This window comes from Hyperolius riggenbachi, chromosome 11 (genome assembly GCF_040937935.1).
Source record: "Hyperolius riggenbachi isolate aHypRig1 chromosome 11, aHypRig1.pri, whole genome shotgun sequence".
Lineage (NCBI taxonomy): Eukaryota > Metazoa > Chordata > Amphibia > Anura > Hyperoliidae > Hyperolius > Hyperolius riggenbachi.
In genome coordinates, this window is record NC_090656.1 from 12,047,508 (window position 1) to 12,074,750 (window position 27,243).

General features: G+C 48.1%; 1 protein-coding gene across 1 annotated transcript; it reads right to left on the reverse strand.

Moving 5' to 3' along the window:
- Positions 1-26,982, reverse strand: HAS3 (hyaluronan synthase 3). The gene is made up of 4 exons (XM_068259493.1): positions 26,922-26,982; positions 8,879-9,487; positions 6,023-6,124; positions 1-1,398 (listed from the first exon to the last, which is right to left on the reverse strand). Exons 2-4 carry the CDS (start codon positions 9,485-9,487, stop codon positions 469-471), a joined length of 1,641 nt encoding a protein of 546 aa, XP_068115594.1. The 5' UTR covers positions 26,922-26,982; the 3' UTR covers positions 1-468.
- Positions 26,983-27,243: the final 261 nt, after the last annotated feature.

Here is a 27,243-nt window from a genome sequence, read left to right on the forward strand (position 1 = left end):
TATATTTCATTACCCTTGTGGTCAGTAGGTCTCATTACACCTTGTGTTCAGTAGGTCTCATTACACCTTGTGGTCGTAGGTCTCATTACACCTGGAAAAAGCTACAGAACACAAAGACCTTGCAGCAATCTGCTCCCTTATGTTAGTTGTGCAATGCTCTGCAGAGCTTGCTCACAGTGATTGCTCAGTCTATGGCACTGTACTGATAGCGATGGATAGGTTAAGGCTGTGCCAAGTATGGCTCATATAGCTTTGGCAACTTGCTCTTATTGTAATCTGCCTGAGGTATATGTATGCATAGTGTCATCTTGTCTCCGGTAGACTTTGCTGGTGATGAAACTGTCCCTGGTGACCATTTGCATCCACTTTTCATGGCCCTTAAGCAGGTCCTGCTGGTTGAAGCTTTGGTCAGCCCAGTCCTTGTTCTGCTTTTACAGTGTCAGTACAAGCAAGGCCTCTGCCCGCTGCTCACACCTCTGCTAATGCCAGGCTGTAGAGCTCCTGTTTCTTGCCACAACGCCGGGCAACAATAGCCAGGTATAAACTGAGCAGGGCCAACCAGTAACACCCATAGAGGATGGCTCCCGTTACCAAGAATAACAGTTCTGTTTCGGTAAACAGATCCTGACTTTGGCAGTAGGCTGTGTACACCAGACCCCCCAGAAGGACACAGAACCAGACGGACACTGGTACCATACCCATGAAGTTTACCACCAGCTTCCTCCGCCCTGAGGTGCCCCAGCCAGACTTGTTGATGGTGAGCAGAGCAAACATTTTGGCAGGCAATAGGCTGGTCATGTAGAGGAGAGAGTATAAGGACATGAAGATCATTTCGGCATTGCCACGGAGAAAGCAGGCGTAAGTGGCCTTCACAATGCCAACCAACTGGACGGTCAACAAGAAAAGCATAATGTTCCAGACACGGCCGCGATAGAAAAGTTGCACCACGGTGGCCACCAGGAAGAAGGGGAAGAAGCCAGTGACCACCGACTCATAGGTCATCCAGAGGTGATGTTTGTGAAACCACAAAGAATTGTATAGCCACTCCCGGAAGTAGGACTTGCTCCATCGGGTCTGCTGGTTCAGCCAACGCAAATACTTGGTGGGTGTCTCTGTTAGGCACTTAGAGCGTGCTGTGTACTTAGTCCGATAGCCCATACTCAGCACGCGATTGGTGAGGTGGCGGTCATCTCCAAAGCTGCATTTCTGACCCAGGAAGGTCTGATGGTACCAGTCCTCCAGGAAATACTGTAGAAGACTGTTGCGATACATCCCCAAAGGCCCGCTAATGCACTGCACACAACCAAAGTATGACTGGCACGCTCGCTCCACGTTAAAGGCCATCCAGTAGCGCACACTGCTGAGGAAGGAGATCCAAGAATCATATTTGTTCAGGATCTGTGGAGAAACAATGATATCACCATTGATTGGGGCGAAAAGTCAACATGTTTTCTATAAAACTCAATTATCATGAACTTCCTGTGTTGGCCAATCATATTCTAGCTCTCACATTTCTAGACAATGAAGGGGAGGATCTGGTTAGCTTGTATAACGCTTCTCCTTCCCGAGTTTCAACACAAAGGGCCTGATTCTGCAAACCTACCTTGAAGTTATTAAAAAATATCTAGCCACACACAGTGTATAATTTCCCCTCATTAAGTATTTCTGCTCAGTTTAGGTGAAAATCTTATCTCTAGTGTTCACAGGGCACAGAATCACAAAAAACACAACAGTCTATAAGTTAGAGACTATTGGGCCATCCCATGACTCCAGGGACCAGTAGCAGTTACTATGGCAATTGCTTGATCCTCTCTAAGGCCCCATTCATACTTAACCACCCTGGCGTTCTGATTAAATCGCCAGGGTGGCTGCGGGAGGGTTTTTTTCAAATAAAAAAAAAACTATTTCATGCAGCCAACTGAAAGTTGGCTGCATGAAAGCCCACTAGAGGGCGCTCCGGAGGCGATCTTCCGATCGCCTCCGGCGCCCAGAATAAACAAGGAAGGCCGCAATGAGCGGCCTTCCTTGTTTTGCTTATATCGTCGCCATAGCGACGAGCGGAGTGACGTCATCGACGTCAGCCGACGTCCTGACGTCAGCCGCCTCCGATCCAGCCCTTAGCGCTGGCCGGAACTTTTTGTTCCGGCTGCGCAGGGCTCAGGCGGCTAGGGGGGCCCTCTTTCGCCGCTGCTCGCGGCGAATCGCCGCAGAGCGGCGGCGATCAGGCAGCACACGCGGCTGGCAAAGTGCCGGCTGCGTGTGCTGCTTTTTATTTGATTAAAATCGGCCCAGCAGGGCCTGAGCGGCGACCTCCGGCGGTGTTGGACGAGCTCAGCTCGTCCAGACCGCTCAGGTGGTTAAAGAAAACCTGAACTGAAAATTAAAAGTCAAAATAAGCATACACAAGTCATACTTACCTTCCACGTAGTCTACTCCTCAGTGTCTTTCTCCTGTCCCGCGTCCTGTTTGTTCACTGTGATCAAGGGAATTTTCCGTCCTCCATTTTGAAAATGGCCATTACTCATAACAGCTTTCTGGTCAGCACACAGTTAAACTGTAACATCGCCCACTTGAGCCATAGGGAAACATGGACATGACCTGGTACATCAGTTTTCATCTCAGCTATAACTGACAGCAACTGATATTTTACTGACAGCAACTGATATATTTCAGATCTGACAAAATATTGTCAGAACTGGAAGGGATTATTGTCAGAAGAAAATGGTGAGCTTCTGAGAGGAACGGATGGCAAGGTAACTATGTAATGTTTATTTGAAGTTACCTCATGTGTTTATTTTAAATATTTTTACTCAGTACAGGTTCTCTTTAAGGGTTTTGCCAGCAATTTCGGCAAGACGCTCAAACACTAGCGCTTTTGAAAGCGCTAGTGTAATAAAACTCTATGAGCCCCATCATAGGGGCAAATCGCCCCAAATAGCGAAATGCAAACGCGTAGCTTGCACCATTTTCAGGCAATTTCACAGCGATCGCGTTTCAGTGCTATAGAAGCGCTAAATGCAATCGTGGAGAAATCGCTGTACTGTCCAGTGATTTTTCCGCGTGAAAATCACTCCTGCAAAACGCCGGCAAAAATCGCCGGCGTTTTGCGCTTCTAAGTGTGAATGGGGCCTAAACACTCCCCATCTCACCTCAGATGCTGGCTGGGGCAGACTCTTGTCGGAGAGAGTACCACTAGCCTGAATATCAGGTGCTATGTTTGGACCACATCAACTAACACCATTACAAAAATAATTATAAAGGCCACCTTTAGGCCTCTTTACCATGGACTGTTGAGGCAGTGAAATTCCTCTCAAACGCTCACAACTGCTCACTGTTGCCTGGTAACTGCTGGTTGCTGCCTGGTAACTGCTCACTGCAGCCTGGCAATTGCTTACTGAGCACAGAGTTCAACAGTTCGTGGAAAAGAGGCCTAAGCTTTACCTGGAACACGGGCACACATCAGGTGTCCTGACTGTTCTCAGACTTTCCTGATCTGAATATTTGTTTCTAGTGCATAGCCTGGAATACATCCTTGCCATAGGATCGGCACAACCAACCAGGAATTAGGATGTGTAGAAGGAGATAAGGCCTGGCAGCCTCCTAGGGTGGCCATCCGTCCGGATTTCCGCCGGACAGTCCGGTTTTTGGACCTGTGGTCCTCCGTCCGGCGGAAGGCAAGGGAGGACAGCCAAATGTCCTCCTTTTTGGCCCTCTCCTCCTCCTCCATTTTCCTAACGCTGGTGCACAGGCGCAGTGGCGCTGCCTAGAACGCAGCAGTGATGGGAACAGAGGCAGCCCGTCCATGATTGGCTGGCGGGCGGGCGGGGAGGAGGAGCCGACCCGGCGAGCGCGATCCAGAGGCGCACCAGACAGACAGCCACTAGCCGCCAACTGCCAGTGCCAGGAACACCAGCATCGCTAAAACCTCCTTCAAGAGGAGCCCGTGGAAGAGTCGTCCCGAGGCCAGCAAGTGAGTGTCCTTCCCAATGTTCCCATACATGTATACAGCAGCCTGGCACACATGGCTGGCTGGTCACTAGTGCTGCTCGGGCACAGTGAGGGTGAGCTGATGCTCGCTGCTATAGATCATCATCGGGGGAGATTGTAACAGCACTGTTCTGTTTGAATGCAGGAGAGGGACACACAAGTCAGCTGCTTCACTTTTCTTTATTTTTACATCAGAACTCTTATCTCCTGCTGTCCTCAGGGGACAACTATACTCATGACTACTTATACTGGGGACACCTATAGACCTGGCTACCTATGCTGGGGGTACCTATTTTGGGGTAACTGCTGTCAGATTATCTGTATTTATGGGGAACCGCTGCCAGATTACGTGTATTTTGGGGAACCGCTGCCAGATTACGTGTATTTTGGGGAACCGCTGCCAGATTATGTATGTTAGGAGCACGGCTGATGCCAGATTACGTGTATTTTGGGGAACCGCTGCCAGATTATGTATGTTAGGAGCACGGCTGATGCCAGATTACGTGTATTTTGGGGAACCGCTGCCAGATTATGTATGTTAGGAGCACGGCTGATGCCAGATTACGTGTATTTTGGGGAACCGCTGCCAGATTGTGTATGTTTGGGGGACCACTGCTGCCAGATTACATGTATTTTGGGTGTTACGTGTATTTTGGGTGATCCGCTGCCAGGTTTCACGTATTTTGGGGAACTGGTTCCAGATTATGTGTATGTTGGTGGAACTGCTGCTGCCACATTGTCTATTTTGGGGGAACCACTGCCATATTATTTGTATTTTGGAGGAACTTCTACCAGATTACGCATATTTTTGGTGAAATGCTGTCAGATTACATCTATTGTTGGGGGCTACACTACGACATAGCTCAAACTTCCCTGGCAGACCATTTACACCACTGCTAAGGTCATGTGTATTTGGCCCCACCCATGACCACGCCCACTTAATGCCTGCCCACGCCCATTTTTGGCACGCTCAGTACAATGTCCTCCTTTTCAGGGTGCAATGTCCTCCTTTTTGGGGTTCTGCAAGTAGCCACCCTACAGCCTCCACATCTCTTTTATGACAGGTAAACTCATATTGACAGCACTTGATCTGAATAGCAGGATAGAGTCATCCATCTAGACCCAGTGTAGCCTCACCCTGAACACAGGAAGTGCCAGTGGGGTTGATGTATAGGGCAAAATAAATTGAAGTGTTCTTGACAGCCAATCAGGATAGAGGTTTAATTCTCTCATTCTGAGGCATTTGGTTACTAAGGCCTCGCTTCCACGAACTGTCGATAGGCAGTGAAATGCCTCTCAAACTCTCACAACTGCTCGCTGCTGCCTGGTAACTGCTTACTGAGCACACAGCTCAACAGTTGGTGGAACAGAGGCCTAAGGGTTGCACCCAAACTTTATTCTCTTTTTTAGCTATTCTTAGGCCTCTTTTCCAGGAGCAGTTGATAGGCAGTGAAATGCTTCTCAAACTCTCACAACTGCTCACTGCTGCCTGGTAACTACTCGCTGCTGCCTGGTAACTGCTCACTGCTGCCTGGTAACTGCTCACTGCTGCCTGGTAACTGCTCACTGCTGCCTGGTAACTGCTTGCTGCTGCCTGGTAACTGCTCACTGCTGCCTGGTAACTGCTCACTGCTGCCTGGTAACTGCTCACTGCTGCCTGGCAACTGCTCACTACTGCCTGGCAACTGCTTGCTGCTGCCTGGTAGGGGCTCATTCACACTAGAGGCGTTTTCAGGGTTTTTTAAGTGCTGACGATTTTTAAAATCACCCTATGGCCTCTGTTCCACGAACTGTTGAGCTGTGTGCTCAGCAAGCAATTACCAGGCAGCAGCGAGCAATTACCAGGCAGAAGTGAGCCAGGCAACTGGTATTGGGTAAAAGGAAAGAAATATGTCAGCTTCCATATCATGATCAAATGTCCATTAATATAACCACTCCCCCGAGGCTCCAGATTGATTCAGACCATTGCCATCCACCCAAAGCTGAAATTCATCTGGGTGACTCCAGAAAAGAAAAAAAAGGTCCCGGTACTGACCTGTACATCTCCCCCAACTCCGCCCACTTTGGGGTCGTCTTCCAGAATACGCAGCATTTCAACAGTGCACACTGGGTCCAGCACGGTGTCCGAGTCACAGACCTGCGGGTGAACAGGGAGGAGAGAGGAATCATTAGTCTGGTTTGCCTTCTTAAGACAGAAGGAATTTACAATAATTCAGCTTTAAGTGGACATCTATAGTTACCCACAATGCACCACTGCTGAATATGCAAATTATCTCTTTATGCCCCTGAAAGCCAGGCTAGCATCCAGAACCGCTGGTGTATAGCCAGCCTATAGCTTTACATTTTACACAGCAACATCAACCCCACATGCAAACAGCCTGTTTCTGACTTTTGGTCCTCATTAGTGCATGGCAGGGATTGATATGGCTCTAAAAAAATAATTTACAGAAGTTCTCTTGATAAATGGCTGAGAGATCACAGATATCCGGCTACATACAAGCGCTGTTAAAACAGCGCAGGAGATTTGGGTGGCGCCGGCGCCACCATAGGCTGTAATAAGAATTACTTTCAGTGAGTAAGTTGGGCGCCGCCAGAAGACGGAGTGCAAATTACTTTTAAAACACTGTAATTTGGCTGCCAGCAATAGCTGGAAGTTGAATTACATATTTCCCCACTATACACGTGGACCTGGAGGGGGAATAGTAATTAACGCCGCCGGGAGCAGGGAGAGCCGTATATCGGCTGAATCCTGCACCCAAATCTCTGGCATATTCATAGGTATGCAGCTGCATAATAGATAAGGTTAGAACAGAGATGGGGGCTAACAGACATGGAGGTACAATGTGACCAGCAGCCCACCAGGGGCGTAAGTTATTTATGGCGTGCGACACGCGAAATTGATCACCAATTGCTCGAGGGGGGATTTGAGACTGACTTGAAGTCTGCCATGTAAACCCTTAAAGTCACTCTGGGTGGGAGAGGCTGTGAGGAATATGCATAATAGATGAACTTGCAGCCTTTTTGTTTGAGGGCACCAAGGATAGCTGAAGAATTTTCCTAATATGCAAATTGACGCTGACACAGGAAATGGACCTAGTGCTAACAAATGAAAGCCACTAGCTGATGATTAGTTCATCAGCAGCTCTGTTAAAGAGAACCTGACGTGAGAAGGATATGGAGACAGTTATATTTATTCCTTTTTACAATGCACATTGCCTGGCTGTCCTGCTGATCATCTGCCTCTAATACTTTTAGCCATAGACCCTGAACAAGTATGCAGATTACAGGTTTCTGTCAAAATTCTGACAATATTAGCCACATGCTTGTTTCAAGAGATCGGCAGGACAGCCAGGCAGGGGCGTTTTTAGGCATAGGCATTACAGGCCATTGGTCCTGTGGGTGCCATGTCTCTGGATTAAGTCCTACCCTGAAACAAGCCATGCCCCAAGATGAAGGCCCACCCCCACCAGTGAATCCTTCTTTCCTCCTTTGTGCCTCCTTCTGTCTCCTTGTGCCTCCTTCTGTCCCCTTGTGCTACCCCTCTGCCCCCCTTGTTGCTCCTTCTGTTCTCCTGTGCCTCCTTCTGTCTCCATGTGCCTCTTCAGTCCTCCTGTACCAACTCTGTCCCCCTGTGCCTCCTTCTGTCCCCCTGTGCCTCCTTCTGTTTTCCTGTTCCTCCATCTGTCCCCCTGTGCCTCCTTCTGTCCCCCTGTGCCTCCTTCTGTCTCCCTGTTCCTCCTGTCCCCCTGTGCCTCCTTCTGTCTCCCTGTTCCTCCATCTGTCCCCCTGTGCCTCCTTCTGTCCCCCTGTGCCTCCTTCTGTCTCCCTGTTCCTCCTGTCCCCCTGTGCCTCCTTCTGTCCCCCTGTGCCTTCTTATGTTCGCCTTTTTTGCCTCATTCTGTCCCTCTGTGTGCCTCCTAATGGGGTTGATTCATTAAGATGCTAAAGCAGCGCAGGTTAAATTGAGCAGTGTGAGTTAAAATCTCTGTGCGCACGCTACGCGCAGTAGTGCTGCATAGTGTGCGCTGGTAACTTGCATGCGCTCCTTTGAAATAATGACCGCTCCTTTAATCCTGCCCTGAGCCCAGTCCGGTCCTGTGGTATTCTACGTCATGATCCCCGCACTTTGATTGGCCCAACAGGCTGGCTGTCACTTGACCCCTTGTGCCACTATATGTTCCTGTCACCCTCCAGCAATCCCCCAGCCCAGTGTGTAAAGGCAGAGCATAGCGCAGCAGAAGCTTTGCTCTCACCTCCCTCTGGAGTCCAGCGCTGTGTTGTGTGACTATGCTGTCTGTTTCCTGCTCCCTCTAGTGCTGGCACCTCACTCTCCTCATGCTGCGTGTAATCAGGCTACATGTGGTAAGAGATGCTGGGCACTAGAGCGAGTGGTGAGTGGACAGGAGGAAACACAGCACTGGACTCCAGCGGAGAGGTGAGAGCACAGCCTCTGCTGCGATATACTCTGCATTTACATATTAAGCTGGGGGAGAGCAGGAGGGGAGTTTGTATCTTGGAGACTTCCTGTATTAAGCATCCACCTTATACACCACATGGTTCATATCCTTTAGTGTATGTGAGTGTGTTTTTTTTTTTGGGGGGGGGGGGGGGGGGGGAAACAGGACTTCCTGCCTGGAGTGACAAAAGGCTAGAAACACCCCTGCAGCCAGGTTACTGGTATTGTTGGAAATAAATATGGCAGCCTCCATATACCTCTCACTCAGCCAGTTGATCGGCAGTTAGTGGTTTACTTTTGCTAGCATGATTTCCGCTTCCTGGACGAGTTGAAATTTGCACATTAGGCAAATTTTCCGCTTGTCCTTAGTGGGTCACATGATCACAGTCACTTGATCTGCACAGGCCACCCCCATGACTGCAGCATATGACTCACCTGCACGTAGTCCACGCTGTCCCCCAGCGCGCGGAAGGCCGTATACATCACTTCCCGTTTTCCTCCCCACTTCTGCATGATGCAGGTATAAGGGAACTTCTTCACCAGCTCCTGGACGCCCCGTATACCTTCCTGCCCTCCTTCCTCAGTCACATGGTAGTTATTGTCCCAGACATAGCAGCAGGTGCCCTCCGACCCCATCACCTCCCTGAAGATGTCCATCATGTATCGGTCATCTTCTGAGTTCCCATCCACCACCATCACCACTCGCAGGTGGGGGTAGGAGAGGCGGCGTACGGACTGCAGGCACTTCCTCAGGTACTCGGGGTCCTCCTGATAGGCTGCGATGCACAAGGCCACTCTAGAGGTCCCCACCGGGTACTTCTGTCCTGCTCTGCGCATGCACCGGTGCTCCAGGAAGGCAAAGAGGCTCTGGGTGAGCAGATGGAGGCCTAGGATGGCCCCATACAGTCCAAAGGAGAGGTGGTGCCGGTCCGTGTGTATGAACTGGTATCCGGTGACGTAGGCAGCCAGGATCCCGCCCAGAACCAGCAGGGCAAAGAGACTCGTGCCCAGGATCTTCAAAGCCGTCACCAGCCGCCCCGGCATCTGCTCCAACACATAAACAGGCAGGAATTAACCAAACGTGCAACTAATTGCAAATCACTGCAAGCAAAATATAAGTTCACTAAATATTGCAGCTAAACCACAAAAAGCCTGATCCAATAAACCTTTTTTTTTCTTCTAAATTTTCTCCTAGGAGATAATCTTTCATCTTCTGTTTAACCACTTTATCCACCACTACAGTATATCTACTTCCTCTTTTACTTCATCTAAGCCCCGGGGACGTAGATATACATCTTGTAGTAGAAGTAATGGTGTGCACAATTGGGCTTGCTCCTGTGCACATTTCCGGCACTATCTGCTGCAGCACTAATTGTTGGAAGGGAATATATGTTCCCTGAACCAATAAGATTGATTTTTACCATTAAAAACACTTTTATTTTCTCAGTTCATAGTGAAAAATACACACTGTAGCATTGTTTCAGAATTAAATATCCTCACCATAAATTAATCACAGGAACATAATCTAAGTTTTGTGATAAATAATAGAAATAGCCAAACAAAATTTGTGTTCTTTAATTTACAGTAGTGCTTTTGATTTTTAAACTGGAATTGGTAAAACTGAAAAATAATGTGTTTTTTCTATTTTTTTCCATCTTTTTCCCATTAAAATACATAGAAAACAAAATAGTTTGAGGGAAAAAATGCCATGCAATGAAAGTCCAGTTTGTCTTGAAAAAAAAAGATATATTTCATTTAGGTTTCATAAGTAGGGATAAAGTTATTGCTGATTAAATAGGGACGTAGCTAAACTGTCAAAACTGCTCTGGTCCATAAGGGGGGAAACAAGGTCTGGATGCGAAGTGGTTAAAGTAAAACTGAAGCCATTTAAGAAAAAAAGTCTACCTATGGAGAGGGAAGGTTATGGATCCTATTGAGACTTCGCTGTCCCCTCTCGGTCCCCTCATTCCAGCGCTGAACCCCTAAATGTCGAATGGTGGCTCACCCTGCTGCTGCTCAGCCGTATTAAATGTTATTCCCCCTCCGAGTCATAGCAACTCGAAGGGAGAAGTAGTTTGGGGTCCGGCCTTTGCACAGATCGCTACTGCAATAGCAACGCCCAACTCAGGCGCTATGTGGCCGCACCATGCGCCAAAACCACATGCTTCACTCCAGAGACCCTCGGAAAGCTCAGGCGCTCCCAAGGAGGAGGAGCAGCACCCAAGGAGGAGGAGGAGGAGCACCCACGGAGGAGGAGGAGCACCCAAGGAGGAGCACCCATGGAGGAGGAGCACCCACGGAGGAGGAGGAGCACCCAAGGAGGAGCACCCATGGAGGAGGAGCACCCACGGAGGAGGAGGAGCAACCAAGGAGGAGGAGGAGCACCCACGGAGGAGGAGTTGCACGCAAGCCTTACCTCTCCATAGGGAAGTATCTGCCTTGTAAATTTGCTTCAAAGGAAACCAGAGACGTAATAAACAAAGTTTTATACATACCTGGGGCTTCCTCCAGCCCCCTCCGCACCGATCGCTACCACGCCACTGTCCTCAGCCTTCTCTGTTGCCGGTCCCAGTCCCGTAACTTCTGCCAGTCACGGCCAGTCTGACGCAAGAGAAGTGCGCTCTCTACGTATCTCTCCAGCAGCACTTCTCTTACGTCAGACTGGCCGCGACTGTAGGAAGTTACGGGACCCGGTACTGGCAACAGAGAAGGCTGAGGACGGCGGCGTGGAATAAACTCTTAGTTTATTATGTCTCTGGTAAAACAAACAAAGCTTTTCAGCACTCTCCAAAAAGTAGGTGAAAAAGTAAAGGTACTGTCAAATTTATTCAGAGCGTTTTCTTGTTTGGTGATGGGTTAAAAAACATTTTATTAATAAGGTGTGAAAATATCACCTAGGAGAATACAAGAAGTTTATTTGCATACTTCGGGGGACAATGCAATGCGTTTCACAGGTTTGATCCAGCTTCATCAGGCAATAACAGCATATGCTATTGCTCCGTAGTTATTGCCTGATGAAGTGGGATCAAACCTGCAAAACGCGTTGCATTGTCCCCTGGAGTATGTAAATAAACTTGTTCTATTTGACAAACACATCGGCAATGTTTGTGTCTGCTTGGAGGAGGTGAGTCCACCACTGCCGCCTCATGTTTTACACTTTTTAGACACTTTTATCCTTTTGACGCCTCTGTATCCCTACTATGCTATATAAAGTCCACCCCTGGTGGAGGGGTGTTACTCCCTTTTTCCTCATCTACGGAGAGCGACTTCTTAATCCTGAGTGGGATCAGCTCTAATCTCCCGACCTACCTATACAGTGGTTGCCTTGGAGGTTACACTGCTTTGTGAGTATAGCTTATTACTCTATCATACTTCATTTCTACTACCAGTACATACTACACTATACTTGGCTCTTGGTGTTCCTACTTTCTGATCTGACAACATTAGCTGCATTCTTGTTTCTGTTTCAGCCACAGCGAAATAGATCAGCAGAGCTGCCAGGCAACTGGTATTGTTTAAAAGGAAATAACTATGGCAGCCTCCATATCCCTCTCGTTACAGTTGTCCTTTAAAGAGAAACTCCGACCAAGAATTGAACTTTATCCCAATCAGTAGCTGATACCCCCTTTTACATGAGAAATCTATTCCTTTTCACAAACAGACCATCAGGGGGCGCTGTATGACTGATATTGTGGTGAAACCCCTCCCACAAAGAAACTCTGAGTACGTACTCTTGTCAGTTTCCTGTCTGTGAACCCTGTTGCATTGTGGGAAACAGCTGTTTACAGCTGATTCCAACTGCCAAAACAGCAAGCAGCAGCTACATCATCTGCCAACAATAAAAATGTCACCATGTAATAAATGTCAGAATGTAAATCAGGGATTTAAAAGATTTTACAATGGGCAAACACTGACTAAATCATTTATACATCATTATTGTAAAAATGAAGCACTTTTTTATTACATTATTTTCACTGGAGTTCTTCTTTAAGGGTCAGTTCAGACGGCTTATCTGCTACCAAGTAGAAAAGCGTTTTGCATCGGTACCCGACGTTTTGTTGTCGCATTGCATTTTGAGCCCTTAGGGGAATCACACAGTCCAAGATACACACAGCGCCACAGAAAAAAATGATTGACTGTGGCGTGAACGCTGACAATCGAGGATAAACACTACCATTCATCTCGATGCAGGCCAGGGTGGATCCAGGCGGTAACAGCTGCACTCTGGCAGTCACCCGTCTGAACCGACCCTTATTCTGCCGCCACAAGGATTTCATATTTATTCTACAGATAGAACCTGGATATATCCTCCAGAGTTAGCAGAAGACCCCTTTACAGAGTCCCCTGCTGTGATATAAGATGCCCTCTCTGCCATTACATCCAATTCCTGGTAAGCAGAACCTCTCCAATGGCCTGACTCATAATTATGGCTTCGGTAGCTGCCTGCGGAGGAAGAGATCTGATTGGCTGACACACATATTGTCTGCAGAACTGTCTTCTCAGGTGACTGAGCCATCCAGAACAATGTCCTCCGCTTGGGAAACCTACCATTATCCATCAGGCAGGGGCCTGCCCTCCCGCTGCCTCCCTGCAATCTTCTGTCATTATCCCACAATTAAGGCCAAATTAACTTTGGAAATTTTCATTTTGGGAAAATGCTGATCTGAGACATAATCTGCGGCTTCTGTGACTGCCTGAACAATGCTGAGGCCTCAGATAAGCCTGCCTTGTTCTGCTGGGATCTGTGGGGGGGTCTGGTCATCACTGGAATGTGCAACTAGTGTCAGGCAAACACAAGGATTAGGGGTGATCTCCTCCCTCCCAGGATGTCTCTATGTGTGTGTGGCAGGACGTGACACCCCTGCTGGGGATTTGCTGCACACCTGGCTGACAGCTTCAAAGCTAAGCTGCATGTGTCATAAGGCTGTGTGTTCCTCTAGGCAGCCATCCACTAGGGGGCGCCTGATACAGGAACTCTGCCAACTGCCCCTTCTAGTAGAATACATCAGAATAGATATGATAGATGATTGATTGGAAAATCGCTCTGTTCTAGTGCTTTTCAGAGCGATTTTCCACTTTCCTATACTTAACATTGAGGCTGAGATAGATAGATAGATAGATAGATAGATAGATAGATAGATAGATAGATAGATAGATACTGTAGTTAGTTAGTTAGTTAGTTAGTTAGTTAGTTAGTTAGATAGATAGATAGATAGATAGATAGATAGATAGATAGATAGATAGATAGATAGATAGATAGATAGATAGATAGATAGATAGATACTGTAGTTAGTTAGTTAGTTAGTTAGTTAGTTAGTTAGTTAGATAGATAGATAGATAGATAGATAGATAGATAGATAGATAGATAGATAGATAGATAGATAGATAGATAGATAGATAGATAGATAGATAGATAGATAGATACTGTAGTTAGTTAGTTAGATAAATAGATAGATAGATAGATAGATAGATAGATAGGTAGTTAGTTAGTTAGATAGATAGATAGATAGATGGTAGATAGGTAGATAGATAGATAGATAGATAGATAGATGGTAGATAGATAGATAGATAGATAGATAGGTAGATAGATAGATAGATACTGTAGTTAGTTAGATAGATAGATACTGTAGTTAGTTAGATAGATAGATATTGTAGTTAGATAGTTAGATAGATAGTAGATACTGTAGTTAGATAGATAGATGGATGGATAGAACGGAGACCCAGCAGACAGGCAGCAAGACAGGCAGGTAGTAACAGAGTTCCCAGGGGGGTATTAGGGAGCTACCTGCGTGTCGGCGGCGATGTTTGAACGTCTTGGGAAAGAAGGACATGAAAGGGACGGAAGGGGGTGGGAGAACGCGGATAATGACAGGTTACCTCTCAGACACTATAAAGCTTCTCTTTCAACTTCCAAACTGTGGATAAGTAGCTGCAAAGCCTAAATAAACTGATCCTCATGTCCTGACTGTTCCCAGTCATAGGAGGGGGGCTGCAGCTCCATCCTGGCCGCTCAGATAAGTCATTTAACTAAAATACAGCTGCCCACCCCTCCTCCACTGCACAGTGCCTCAGCTAAGCCAAACCAAGGAATGGGGCCCAAGTCACCCAGCGAATCTGATATGTCCCACGTCACCCAGTGGCTCTGATATGTCCCACGTCACCCAGTGGCTCTGATATGTCCCACGTCACCCAGTGGCTCTGATAAGTGCCACGTCACCCAGTGGCTCTAATATGTCCCACGTCACCCAGTGGCTCTGATATGTCCCACGTCATCCAGTGGCTCTGATATGTCCCACGTCACCCAGTGGCTCTGATATGTCCCACGTCACCCAGCGGCTCTGATATGTCATGCACCGACTCACCGGCCGGCTTAAGATAAAATAAATATGGCAGCCTCCATATCCCTCTCACTTTAAAGGAAACCAGAGATCAAGGTATAGCAAAAATCGATACTTACCTTGGGCTTCCTAACACACGAGTCCCACGCCATCCTCCCGTGGTCTGCTGTTCAGCCGCGATCAGCCCCGGTAACTGGCTCAGTGACGTCAGTCCGGGTCTACTGTGCATGCGCAGAAGCCCCAAGCTAGACGCGACTGAGCAAGTTACTGGGGCTGATCGCGGCTGAATGGCAGACCGCAGAGGACGGCGTGGGACTTACACATCTTAGAAAGCCCCGGGTAAGTATTGATTTTTGCTACACCTTGATCTCTGGTACACTTTTAAAGAATACCTGTAACAAAAAAAACCCTTCCCTGGGGGGTACTCACCTGGGGTGGGGGAAGCCTCCGGATCCTATTGAGGTTCCCCCGTCCTCCTCGGTCCCACGGCGGCAGCAATAAAGCTCCCCGAACAGCAGGGATGTAAATATTTACTTTCCCGGCTCCAGCGCAGGCGCAGTATTGGCTCTCCGCTTGGAGATAGGCAGAAATAGACGATCGCTGTCGGGCCGTTCTACTGCGCAGACGCAGGTCTCCTGCACCTGTGTAGTAGAGCGGACCCGACAGATATCGGCCATTTTCGCCTATCTCCGTGCGACAAAGCCGCAACAGCGTCCCCGCTGGAGCTAGGAAAGGTAAATGAATCAGCGCTTATCAGGCTTGTCGAGGGAGGATTCCGGGACACTTCGGGGGAGCCAACGCTGGACTGCCTGCAGCTACAGGACCCCGAAGCTTCCCCCTCTTGAGTTGAGTACCTCCCAGGAGAACTTTTTTTTGTTACAGGTTCTCTTTAAGTAACATTTTTGAATAATATTAACAGGTGCCCGATAGCGGCAGCTTTTGTTTAGGAGTGACTGTGTTTCTGGTGACGACCGCAAGTCTATTGCTAGAGACCAGTCCCAGCATCTCGAAAGAAGTCCCAAAAACTAGTTACCATGACAATGCTCCCCCCATGTCACATGTCTCCTCTCCCTACAGGTGGCCACTAATGATCCAATCTTTTTCATCCAATCTTACAATTTCTATGCAATATATGGAAACTGCCTAAATTATCCTTACTCTAAAGATGGCCACTAACGATCCAACTTCTAGCAAAAAATCATTCGATCGATAAGATAATTCTGATCGGATATGATTGGATTGGTTGTAAATAATCTTCATTGATGGGCACAATTGATTACGAACGATTATAAAAATCGGATTTTCATCAAACCAGAATTTGGATTTTCTTGTCGGCTGTTATAGATAGGAAGCAAAGATTGGTTCGTTGGTGGCGTAGTGAGCGATGTATTACAATATCTCACTTCCGATCAGAATTATCCGATCGCTCTAATGATTTTTCACTAGAAATTGGATCGTTAGTGGCCATCTTTATACTACATAGATTTAGTAAATGTAGATGAAAAAGCTTGGCTCATTAGAGGCCCCCGTTATGTAGAGGCAGGAGAATATGACAGGCAGGAGAGGCTGGCAGAGCAATGGATGTTTTAGGAATAATGTCTAGTTCACATTATAAGTCACCAGCGCAATCGCAAGCAATGAGCGCTTTTGTGTGTGGTTTCCCTGCACTTTCAGAGCGATTTGCGCTTTGTTAAAGGGGAACTGAAGAGAGGGGTATATGGAGGCTGCCATGTTTATTTCCTTTTAAGCAATACCAGTTGCCCGGCAGCCCTGCTGATCCTCTGCCTCTAATACTATTAGCCATAGCCCCTGAACAAGCATGCAGCAGATCAGGTGTTTCACACTTTCAAGTCAGATCTGACAAGACTAGCTGCATGCTTGTTTCTGGTGTTATTCAGATACTACTGCAGAGAAATAGACCAGCAGGGCGGCCAGGCAACTGGTATTGATTAAAAGGAAATAAATATGGCAGCCTCCGTATGTCTCTTACTTCAGTTCCCCTTTAAGCGCTCTTCTTAGCACTTTTGTCCGGTGATTTGAGATTTTCTTCCTGAAGACAATCAGGAAGTGAACTCTTTGACCGGGAACTGAATAATTACAATATTTTTTAAAAAGCGCTCACCAAATCGATTTTCAAAGCGTTTGGAAGCACAAACGTTCAGGAAATGGTGCAGGTCCGGCGTTTGCGCTCCGAAAGAAAGCTCATCGCTCATGTGAGAACTTGATAAGAGCTTTTATGGTGATTCTATTTAAAAAAACCAAACGCCCTCACCGTGTGAAGAAGCCCTATGGGATTGTTCACACTAAGGGCGCTCTTGGCCTTTTTTTTAACACCGGCGATTTTCAAAATCGGCCTAAAAACCCTTGTGCAATGTTTCCCTATGAAAGAGTTCACATCTGAGCGGTTCGATTCCGATCCGCTCAGCAAAGCGCTGCCTGTAGCATTTTTGGGGAGATTTGCCTATAATGGAAGGTATAGGGAAATCGCAAAACGCTTGAAAAAAGTGCTTTGTATAGCGATTTCCCCGGCGCTTTCATGAATAAATACATTGTATTTATTAATTTCCGGGTCAAAGAGTTCACTTCCTGACTTGCACCAGGAAGTGAAAAAACGAATCTCTCTGCTAAAGTGCTTAGAAAAGCGCTTTACAAAAAATCGCAATGCGCAGGTAAGCACCAGGAGGTGCTAAAAATAACGGTGCACAAAATCGCAAAACGCTGGCATTAGCGATTGCGATTTTCGATGTAAACAAGGCCTGTCAATAAAGCATCCAGCATGGAGCTACAACAACCCCATAGCTAGAGACAGCCGGGAGGCTCAGTCTATCCTCTGCATATCCTTCCCTGCCTGGAGTGTTGCAGCAGATCCCTTATTGCATAGAGGGAATCTCTATCCCCCATAGCTAGAGACAGCCGAGAGGCTCAGTCTATCCTCTGCATATCCTTCCCTGGCTGGAGTCTTGCAGCAGATCCCTTATTGCATACGCATAGAGGGAATCTCTATCCCCCATAGCTAGAGACAGCTGAGAGGCTCAGTCTATCCTCTGCATATCCTTCCCTGGCTGGAGTGTTGCAGCAGATCCCTTATTGCATAGAGGGAATCTCTATCCCCCATAGCTAGAGACAGCTGAGAGGCTCAGTCTATCCTCTGCATATCCTTCCCTGGCTGGAGTCTTGCAGCAGATCCCTTATTGCATAGAGGGAATCTCTATCCCCTATAGCTAGAGACAGCCGAGAGGCTCAGTCTCTCCTCTGCATATCCTTCCCTGGCTGGAGTCTTGCAGCAGATCCCTTATTGCATAGAGGGAATCTCTATCCCCCATAGCTAGAGACAGCCGAGAGGCTCAGTCTATCCTCTGCATATCCTTCCCTGCCTGGAGTGTTGCAGCAGATCCCTTATTGCATAGAGGGAATCTCTATCCCCCATAGCTAGAGACAGCCGAGAGGCTCAGTCTATCCTCTGCATATCCTTCCCTGCCTGGAGTCTTGCAGCAGATCCCTTATTGCATAGAGGGAATCTCTATCCCCCATAGCTAGAGACAGCCGGGAGGCTCAGTCTATCCTCTGCATATCCTTCCCTGGCTGGAGTCTTGCAGCAGATCCCTTATTGCATAGAGGGAATCTCTATCCCCCATAGCTAGAGACAGCCGAGAGGCTCAGTCTATCCTCTGCATATCCTTCCCTGGCTGGAGTCTTGCAGCAGATCCCTTATTGCATAGAGGGAATCTCTATCCCCCATAGCTAGAGACAGCCGAGAGGCTCAGTCTATCCTCTGCATATCCTTCCCTGGCTGGAGTCTTGCAGCAGATCCCTTATTGCATAGAGGGAATCTCTATCCCCCATAGCTAGAGACAGCCGAGAGGCTCAGTCTATCCTCTGCATATCCTTCCCTGCCTGGAGTGTTGCAGCAGATCCCTTATTGCATAGAGGGAATCTCTATCCCCCATAGCTAGAGACAGCCGAGAGGCTCAGTCTATCCTCTGCATATCCTTCCCTGGCTGGAGTCTTGCAGCAGATCCCTTATTGCATAGAGGGAATCTCTATCCCCCATAGCTAGAGACAGCCGAGAGGCTCAGTCTATCCTCTGCATATCCTTCCCTGGCTGGAGTCTTGCAGCAGATCCCTTATTACATAGAGGGAATCTCTATCCCCCATAGCTAGAGACAGCCGGGAGGCTCAGTCTATCCTCTGCATATCCTTCCCTGGCTGGAGTCTTGCAGCAGATCCCTTATTGCATAGAGGGAATCTCTATCCTATCAGCTGTGCAGTACTGCAGTGCAGCTAATACATATTGCAGCTGCCAGCGGCCCACATAATGCAGAGACCCAGCAGGGCCACTTCTAGTAACACTGGGGCCCCTGGGCACAACTAACCTAGGGGCCCCCAAATAGATACCCCCCAACCAAAAAGCGGCAGTAGAGACCTTTTGTCGCAGCCATATTTCCCCGTAGGGCTGACACCCCTGGCTTTGCCAAAGACTGTGTAGGGGCCCTGGGGAGCAACAGTTAAGTTGGGGAGAGACACCTTTGACTCTATGGTAGCGCCGGCCCTGAGACCCAGCACTGCCTGATCTCTGCCTGGACTCTGCGTCCCTAACCTCTGCTGTGTATGCAGCACTCATAGAGCAGGATAAGGCCAGGTACACACCTTCAATTTTGATTGGCCAATTTTACCACCTCCATGTAGTAAAAGATGTGTAGGTAAGCTCTCATACTACATGGCGGTAGTAAAATGGGTCACTCCTTGGCCAATCTAAATTGGATGTTTGTACGAGGCTTCATGCAGAAGCACCACTCGCTGCTTTGTGTTCTTGTATCAGAGTCTACACCCTGAGACAACCGCCAAGTCTCAGCAGCTGAAAAATGGAGGAATGGTATGGATCACATGACTTAAACTTAAAAGAGGAACTCCAGTGAAAATAATGTAATAAAAAAGTGCTTCATTTTTACAGTAATTATGTATAAATGATTTAGTCAGTGTTTGCCCATTGTCAAATCTTTCCTCTCCCTGATTTATATTCAGACATTCATCACATGGTGGCATTTTTACTGTTGGCAGGTGATGTAGCTGCTGCATGCTGTTTTGGCAGTTGGAAACAGCTGTAAACAGCTATTTCCCACAATGCAACAGGGTTCACAGACAGGAAACTGCCAAGAGTACGTACTCAGAATTTCTTTGTGGGAGGGGTTTCACCACAATATCAGCCATACAGCGCCCCCTGATGGTCTGTTTGTGAAAAGGAATAGATTTCTCATGTAAAAGGGGGATAAAGTTAAATTCTTGGTCGGAGTTTCTCTTTAACCTTCTTGACGGTTATCCCGAGCTCAGCTCGGGGTAACCTGCGCAGAAGGATTTCTCCGGCCCCGCTGGGCCGATTTTCACAATTATTTTTTTACTGCACACAGCTAGCACTTTGCTAGCTGCGTGCATATCCTGCTCGCCGCCGATTTGCCGCTACTCGCCGCGCCGCCCCCCCGCCCCCCTCCAGACCCCTTGCGCAGCCTGGCCAATCAGTGCCAGGCAGCGCTGAGGGGTGGATCGGGATTCCGTGACGTCCCGACGTACATGACGTCGGTGACGTCATCCTGCCCCGTCGCCATGGTGACGGGGGAAGCCCTGCAGGAAATCCCATTCTGAACGGGATTTCCTGCTTGCAAAGATTGCCGGCGGCGATCGAAGTAGGTAGGGGGATGCCGCTTGTGCTACATGATTTTTAAAAAAAATGAAAAAAAAAGTGCTGCACCGCCCACTTGCCGTCAGAATTGGAACGGCAAGGGGGTTAAAGGAACCTAACCCCAAATCTGTATGCAGACAGTATGACTCCACTGGCTGCATGCTTGTTCCAGGTGAGACTAAATAAACCAAGGTGAAAGACATATGAAGGCTGACATGTTTATTTCCTTTTAAACAATGCACATTGCCTGGCTGTCCTGCTGATCCTCTGCCTCTAATACCTTGTGCCATAGACCCCGAACAAGCATGCAGATTTTTTTTTTCAAATTTTTTTGATGGCAAATGAAAAGGAGCAAAATGTCACAAAGAAAAGAAATAGACATCAGGGATACAATTGTGCATATGCAGATGGGATGTTTCTGCCAAAAAATCTGACTAGATTTATTGCATGCTTGTTTCAGGTGTGTGATTCAGACACTACTGGAGCCAAACAGTTCAGCAGGAAGCCTGGCAACTGGTATTGCTTAAAAGGAAATAAATATGGCAGCTTCCATATCTCTTTCATTACAGTAGTCTTTTAAGCAAACATTCCTACTCGCCCTACACCATAAAATAAAAATTATTCTTAAAAATACATTTCTTTTTTTTTCTTTTAGTTTTCAATTGTTGGTCCAAACTATGAAGTAATGATACAACTAATGATACAACTAGCCAACCCTGTCATTGCCACATAACACCAACCCTTCACTCACTTGTTGACATTCAAATCCCTGCACAATCTGGGCCCTGGATTTAAAGAAGAACTGTAACGGCAAAACGTCCCCTGGGGGGTACTCACCTCGGGTGGGGGAAGCCTCAGGGTCCTAATGAGGCTTCCCACGCCGTCCTGCGTCCCTCGGGGGTCTCGCTGCAGCCCTTCGTGCAGCGGTGACATAATATTTACCTTCCTGGCTCCTGCGCAGGCGCTCTAACGGCTATGGGGTCCGAAGTAGGCGGAAATACCCGATCACCGTCGGGTCCGCTCTACTGCGCAGGCGCAAGTCTCCGGCGCCTGCGCAGTAGAGCGGACCCGACAGAGATCGGGTATTTCCATCTATTTCCGAGCCGAATGCAGCCATAGCGCCCCCGCTGGAGCCAGCAAAGGTAAATATTGAAATTACAGTCGGGCCTGTCGCCGGCTGTTCAGAGGGCTGCAGCGAGACCCCCGTGGGACGCAGGACGGGGTGGGAAGCCTCATTAGGATCCGGAGGCTTCCCCCACCCGAGGTGAGTACCCCCAGGGGATCTTTTTAAAGTTACAGAGTCTCTTTAAGGACTTGTCGCAACTGCATCGCACACCCCACAATCTTAGCTTAAAAGGATGTAATAACTTGGTCACCCCCAGAGGGCACCTCAAAACCTTTGGAGACAGAGCCTTCTGTCATGCTGCCTCTACACTTTGGAACTCCCTGCCACACCCAATCAGGACAGCCCCATCCCTGGAAGCATTTTAAGGACAACTGTAGTGAGGGGGATATGGAGGCAGCCATATTTAATTCCTTTTAAATAATACCAGTTGCCTGGCAGCCCTGGTGATCTATTTGGCTGCAGTAGTGTCTGAATTACGCCAGGAACAAGCATGCAGCTAATCTTGTAAGATCTGACAATAATGTCAGAAACACCTGATCTGCTGCATGCTTGTTCAGGGTCTATGGCTGGAAGTATTAGAGGCAGAGGGTCAGCAGGACAGCCAGGCAACTGGTATTGCTTAAAAGGAAATAAATATGGTAGCCTTCCTTCAAATTGCTATACTGAAAGTAAACAAGCTTCAGTGTGTGCTGATCTCTGTTAACTGCAGCCAGTGCTGCTCATCAGGATCCCGGATATCCAAACTTTTTTTTTAATTTTAAAAAAATCCGGCTAGCTATCTGCGGATATTTGGCCGCATAACCTGGATATCCGTGGATATTGTGGATATCCACATCCGAAATACTGAGATGACGTCCTGGAGCCAATCAGAGGGCTCAGAGGTGACACCTGGCAAGTGCCACATGACACGTGGCAAGTGACACGTGCCACGTCCGGCATACTCCTGGCACACTTTACACCTGCTGCTGCTGCTGCATTGCCCTGCTCTTGCTGCCTGTGCAGCTCCCACCACCAGGCCAGGGTGCCACAGGCCACTGATACCACCTATATTTAACCCAAAACACAATTGCTGCGTAATTTTTTGGAGGTGTCTTGGCTGAAAACTGTCATGTCCCTGTTGTGCAGTTGGACTTTGGACACAAGGGGCTTGATTCACAAAGCGGTGCTAACTGTTAGCACGCCTGTGAAAAATCCCTTAGCACGTCTAAACCAGCTTGTCGCGCGCAAAACTTTATGCGCGTAAAACTTTACGCGCGCACTGCACAGAGCGCTGGGCGCTCCGCGCGAAGTGCCCATTAAAGCCTATAGGATTTAGTGCGCGCAAAGTTCTTTGCGCGCGATCTGATTGAGAAATCCGTTGCTAACCTACTTAGCACCCTGGTTAGCACGTCTAAAGACTTTAGACGTGCTAAGTAGGTTAGCACTGCTTTGTGAATCAAACCCAATGTGGGCTGCACGACCGCTGTCTGTCTAGGCCTAATGTTAAATGACAGCCATTTTTTTTTGGGGGGGGGGGATTTTAAGTCCCCACATGATCATCATCAATTAGTGTTCCCCTTTACAAAATAATGATGATACATGCCTAATATACCCTAAAAAAACGTTTTTAAAGCAACTTAAAGGCCACTTCTGTTTTTTCTATCCGGATATCCGAATTTGCCCAGATATCCCAGATACTAGGGTCGGATATCCGATTCGGATCAGAAAATTTTGAACTCGAATATCCGACCCGGATCGAATTTTTGGGTATCCGGATCCGAATCGGAGCCGGATTTTGAAAAGGGGTATCCGAGCAGCACTGCCTGCAGCAAATACAGTACAGGCAGTCCCTTACTTACAAACGACTCCAGCATTTCATACATACAAAGTTGTCTTCATGTACAAAGTATACAGCATGGATTTTGTAATTGCATATTTTTTATGTTACATGTTACAGTATTGGAAGAGGTTTAAAACACATTCAAAGCACATTGAAAAAAATATATATTGTTTATATCAGTGTTTCTCAACATTTTATTGGTATGTACCCCTTTTAAAACCCTGTACTCGCCAAGTACCCCCTAGCATGGTAAACATTATCACACGTACCCCTTGACAAATATATATTTAATCGTAGTACATTATAATTGGTTCTAAACCATTTCCAAGCATTTACTATTGCTTTTAATTAGCTAAAATACTAATTTGGTGCTGTTTAAATAAGATTTATCATTTTCTAAAACTCTAAATTTGTTATTTTTGGTTAAGTATAATCAAGCCCGAGTACCCCCTAGAACCCTCAGAAGTACCCCCTGGGGTACGCGTACCACACGTTGAGAACCTATGGTTTATATCATATGTACGAATCCAGAGTTGTCCAAAAGTGTATCCACCTTAAACTAAGTATGAGTCAGCTTACAAACTCAACTTACAATCTCCCGGAGCAGATCCTGTTTGTAAGTAGGGGACGGCATGTATAAGCTGTTACTCTGAGCCTACACTGATAGTAAACTAGCTGCAGCATGTGTTGGTCTGTGCTAGCTCCAGTATGTACAGTATAAGCTGTTACTCTGTGTCTGTACTGATAGTAAACTAGCTACAGCATGTGTTGGTCTGTGCTAGCTCCAGTTTGTACAGTGTATGCTGTTACTCTGTGTCTGTACTGATAGTAAACTAGCTACAGCATGTGTTGGTCTGTGCTAGCTCCAGTTTGTACAGTGTATGCTGTTACTCTGTGCCTGTACTGATAGTAAACTAGCTGCAGTGTGTGCTGATCCCTTCTACCTCTAGTATGTACAGTATAAGCTGTTACTCTGAGCCTATACTGATAGTAAACTAGCTACAGCATGTGCTGGACTGTGCTAGCTCCAGTATGTGTAGTACAAGTTCTACTCTGTGCCTGTAATGATAGTAAACTACCTGCAGTGTGTGCTGATTACTGCTAATATAAACAACAACAGTGAGAAGCCTGAAACTTAGAGCAGAACTAACATCAGTAATGCATGTACACTGAACCATTGATCAGAGTCTTATTTAAGTTATTTTAAGCACACTCAAGTAAAATTACATTCCACTGACACTTTCAATACATGTCTCAGGGAGAGAACTACAATAAGTATTCACACCTGCATAGATCTGTCCATAGGATCACTCTATAGACCTGACAATCAGATCTGCACCCAGATGGGGAGGGCAGGACCCATGATTTCAGCTGGTGGTCTCCCCCCTCTATAGGTAAACAGCCTGCAGATTCCAGGGATGGACTGAGCTCCTTATTAGATGATGAACCAGTTTACAGTCTGTGAAGCACTATTTCCCTGCCCTAGACTAAGCATACATTATAAACTCACTAATATTACAAGCGCTGCCCTCCAGACCCCCAACAGTGCAGAGCTACAGATGCCAGGCCAGCAGCTGAACACACAGACAGAGCTCCAGTATACAGAACCCCGACTACAACGGCACTAAACTTCCTATAGAGGGGCTGGACAGCTCACAATCCATTCCAGATACAGAAGGGGAACAGCATTTAGCAAAGCATGTGCCCCCTCCATGCAGCATAAGTGACACCTCTGTAAGGGGGGATTCTGCTGGTGTGACAAGGACAAGAGGTGACAATAATGATTTACAATCTATCTGCAGGATGGTGTCCAATGACAGCTAAGAAAGCCTCAGCCTCCCATTCTTCACACAGAGCCCAGCCTAGAACAGTCACAATGCATGAATGAAGGTATGATAGGAGCCGGCAGGATAACTGTGCCAGCCCCTCAGTCCTCGTGTGTCCCCTGCAGTCACCCTATGTGTGTCCCCTGCAGTCACCCTATGTGTGTCCCCTGCAGTCACCCTATGTATGTCCCCTGCAGTCACCCTATGAATGTCCCCTGCAGTCACCCTATGTGTGTCCCCTGCAGTCACCCTATGTGTGTCCCCTGCAGCCCCCTATGTGTGTCCCCTACAGCCCCCCTATGTGTGTCCCCTGCAGCCCCCTATGTGTGTCCCCTGCAGCCCCTCAGTCCTTGTGTGTCCCCTACAGCCCCCCTATGTGTGTCCCCTGCAGCCCCTCAGTCCTTGTGTGTCCCCTACAGCCCCCCTATGTGTGTCCCCTACAGCCCCTCAGTCCTCGTGTGTCCCCTACAGCCCCCCTATGTGTGTCCCCTACAGCCCCTCAGTCCTCGTGTGTCCCCTACAGCCCCCCTATGTGTGTCCCCTACAGCCCCTCAGTCCTCGTGTGTCCCCTACAGCCCCCCTATGTGTGTCCCATTCCTCTTTCCATATATGTACCATTCCACATTCCCTGTATGTCTTGCATCTCTATTTCCCTATATGTCTTCCATTCTTGTCTCCCCAGCCCCCTTCATTGCATGTCCCCTACCCTGGTGTGCCCCCCATATGTGTCTCTTTCTACCCCCCCCCCCATACACACACAACCACAGTGTCGTCTACTCCCCCCCCCCCCCCCCCCCACCCCACACACACACACATTGTACACACACTGTATACACACACACACACACTTCCTGTGTGTTCTCTCATTATCTGCTCCCCCATTTATCTCTCCTGCAGCACTTTTGTGTGTCCCCCATATGTGTCCCATCCCTGTGTGTGTCTCCTGCAGTACTTCTGAGTATGTCCCTACCCCTGTGTGTCCCCTCCTTGTGTCCCCATCAGTCCTACCCCTGTTTGTCCCCTCCTTGTGTCCCCAACAGTCCTCCCCCTGTGTGTCCCATCCTTGTGTCCCCAACAGTCCTCCCCGTGTGTCCCCTCCTTGTGTCCCCAACAGTCCTACCCCTGTGTGTCCCTTCCCTGAGTCCTCATCAGTCCTATCTATGTGTGTCACCATCAGTCTTACCCCTGTGTGTCCCCTCCTGTGTCTCCTACCACACTTCTATGTGAGCCCCATCCCCATGTGCACCCCTATATGTACCACCATCTGAACTCCCATCCCTGCGTCCAACTCCAAGCCACATGCCCCCCACCCCTTGTCTTCTGCAGTAGTTGTAAGTGTCCCATCCTTGTGTGTCCCCATCAGCCCTACTTCTGTCACCTTCCTGTATCTGTACCCCCCCCCCCCCCCCCCCCAGTAATCCCTGCAGGGCCTCTATATGGCCCCCTTCATCCCTCTATACCCCCCAGAGGCGTCCCGTTCAGCCCCCCTCCGCCCCCAGCAGCTCTCACCATGTCAGGTTATTGCAGCATCAGATCAGTGTCAGCATCTTCCCATCAGATCCTCCCGAGCAGCGCTGCTCTCCTCACTTGTGCTGTGTGAGCTGCTGTCACCTCTCTGCACCCTCTCCTCCTCCTCCTCCCCCCCAGCAGGTTACTATAACCTCTCCCCTCCCTCCCCTCCTCCTCCTCACCCACCTTGTCTCAGCTGCAGCAGCACCTCCTGTGCCCCCCATGTGCTCCTTCCATACACACCTCGCCATGTGCTGCCTCTGCTGGGTGTTTCCAGCTAATTATAAGGCTGCAATAACTGCTGATGGCACACACTGCACTGCTGCTGGCATGGGAACACTGCATCAAATGTCTATTTCCAGGCAGGGACAGCTGGCAGGCTAAGGGGTTAATGTGAGGGGCTTCCAGGAGGAAATGTCACCCAGGCTGTGGAATGGTGATGGGACAACTGCTTGTCACTGGCTGCTGGAGCTTATTTATTAATGGCAGGTTAGCAGGGTCTCTCTGT

Excerpts from the sequence above, each read along its gene's own strand:
- HAS3 (XM_068259493.1), bottom strand. The coding sequence starts at position 9,487 with ATGCCGGGGCGGCTGGTGACGGCTTTGAAGATCCTGGGCACGAGTCTC. Across the intron at positions 6,125-8,878 it reads ACAGCGTGGACTACGTGCAG|GTCTGTGACTCGGACACCGT; the intron begins GTGAGTCATATG and ends GTTCACCCGCAG. Across the intron at positions 1,399-6,022 it reads GAGTTGGGGGAGATGTACAG|ATCCTGAACAAATATGATTC; the intron begins GTCAGTACCGGG and ends GTTTCTCCACAG.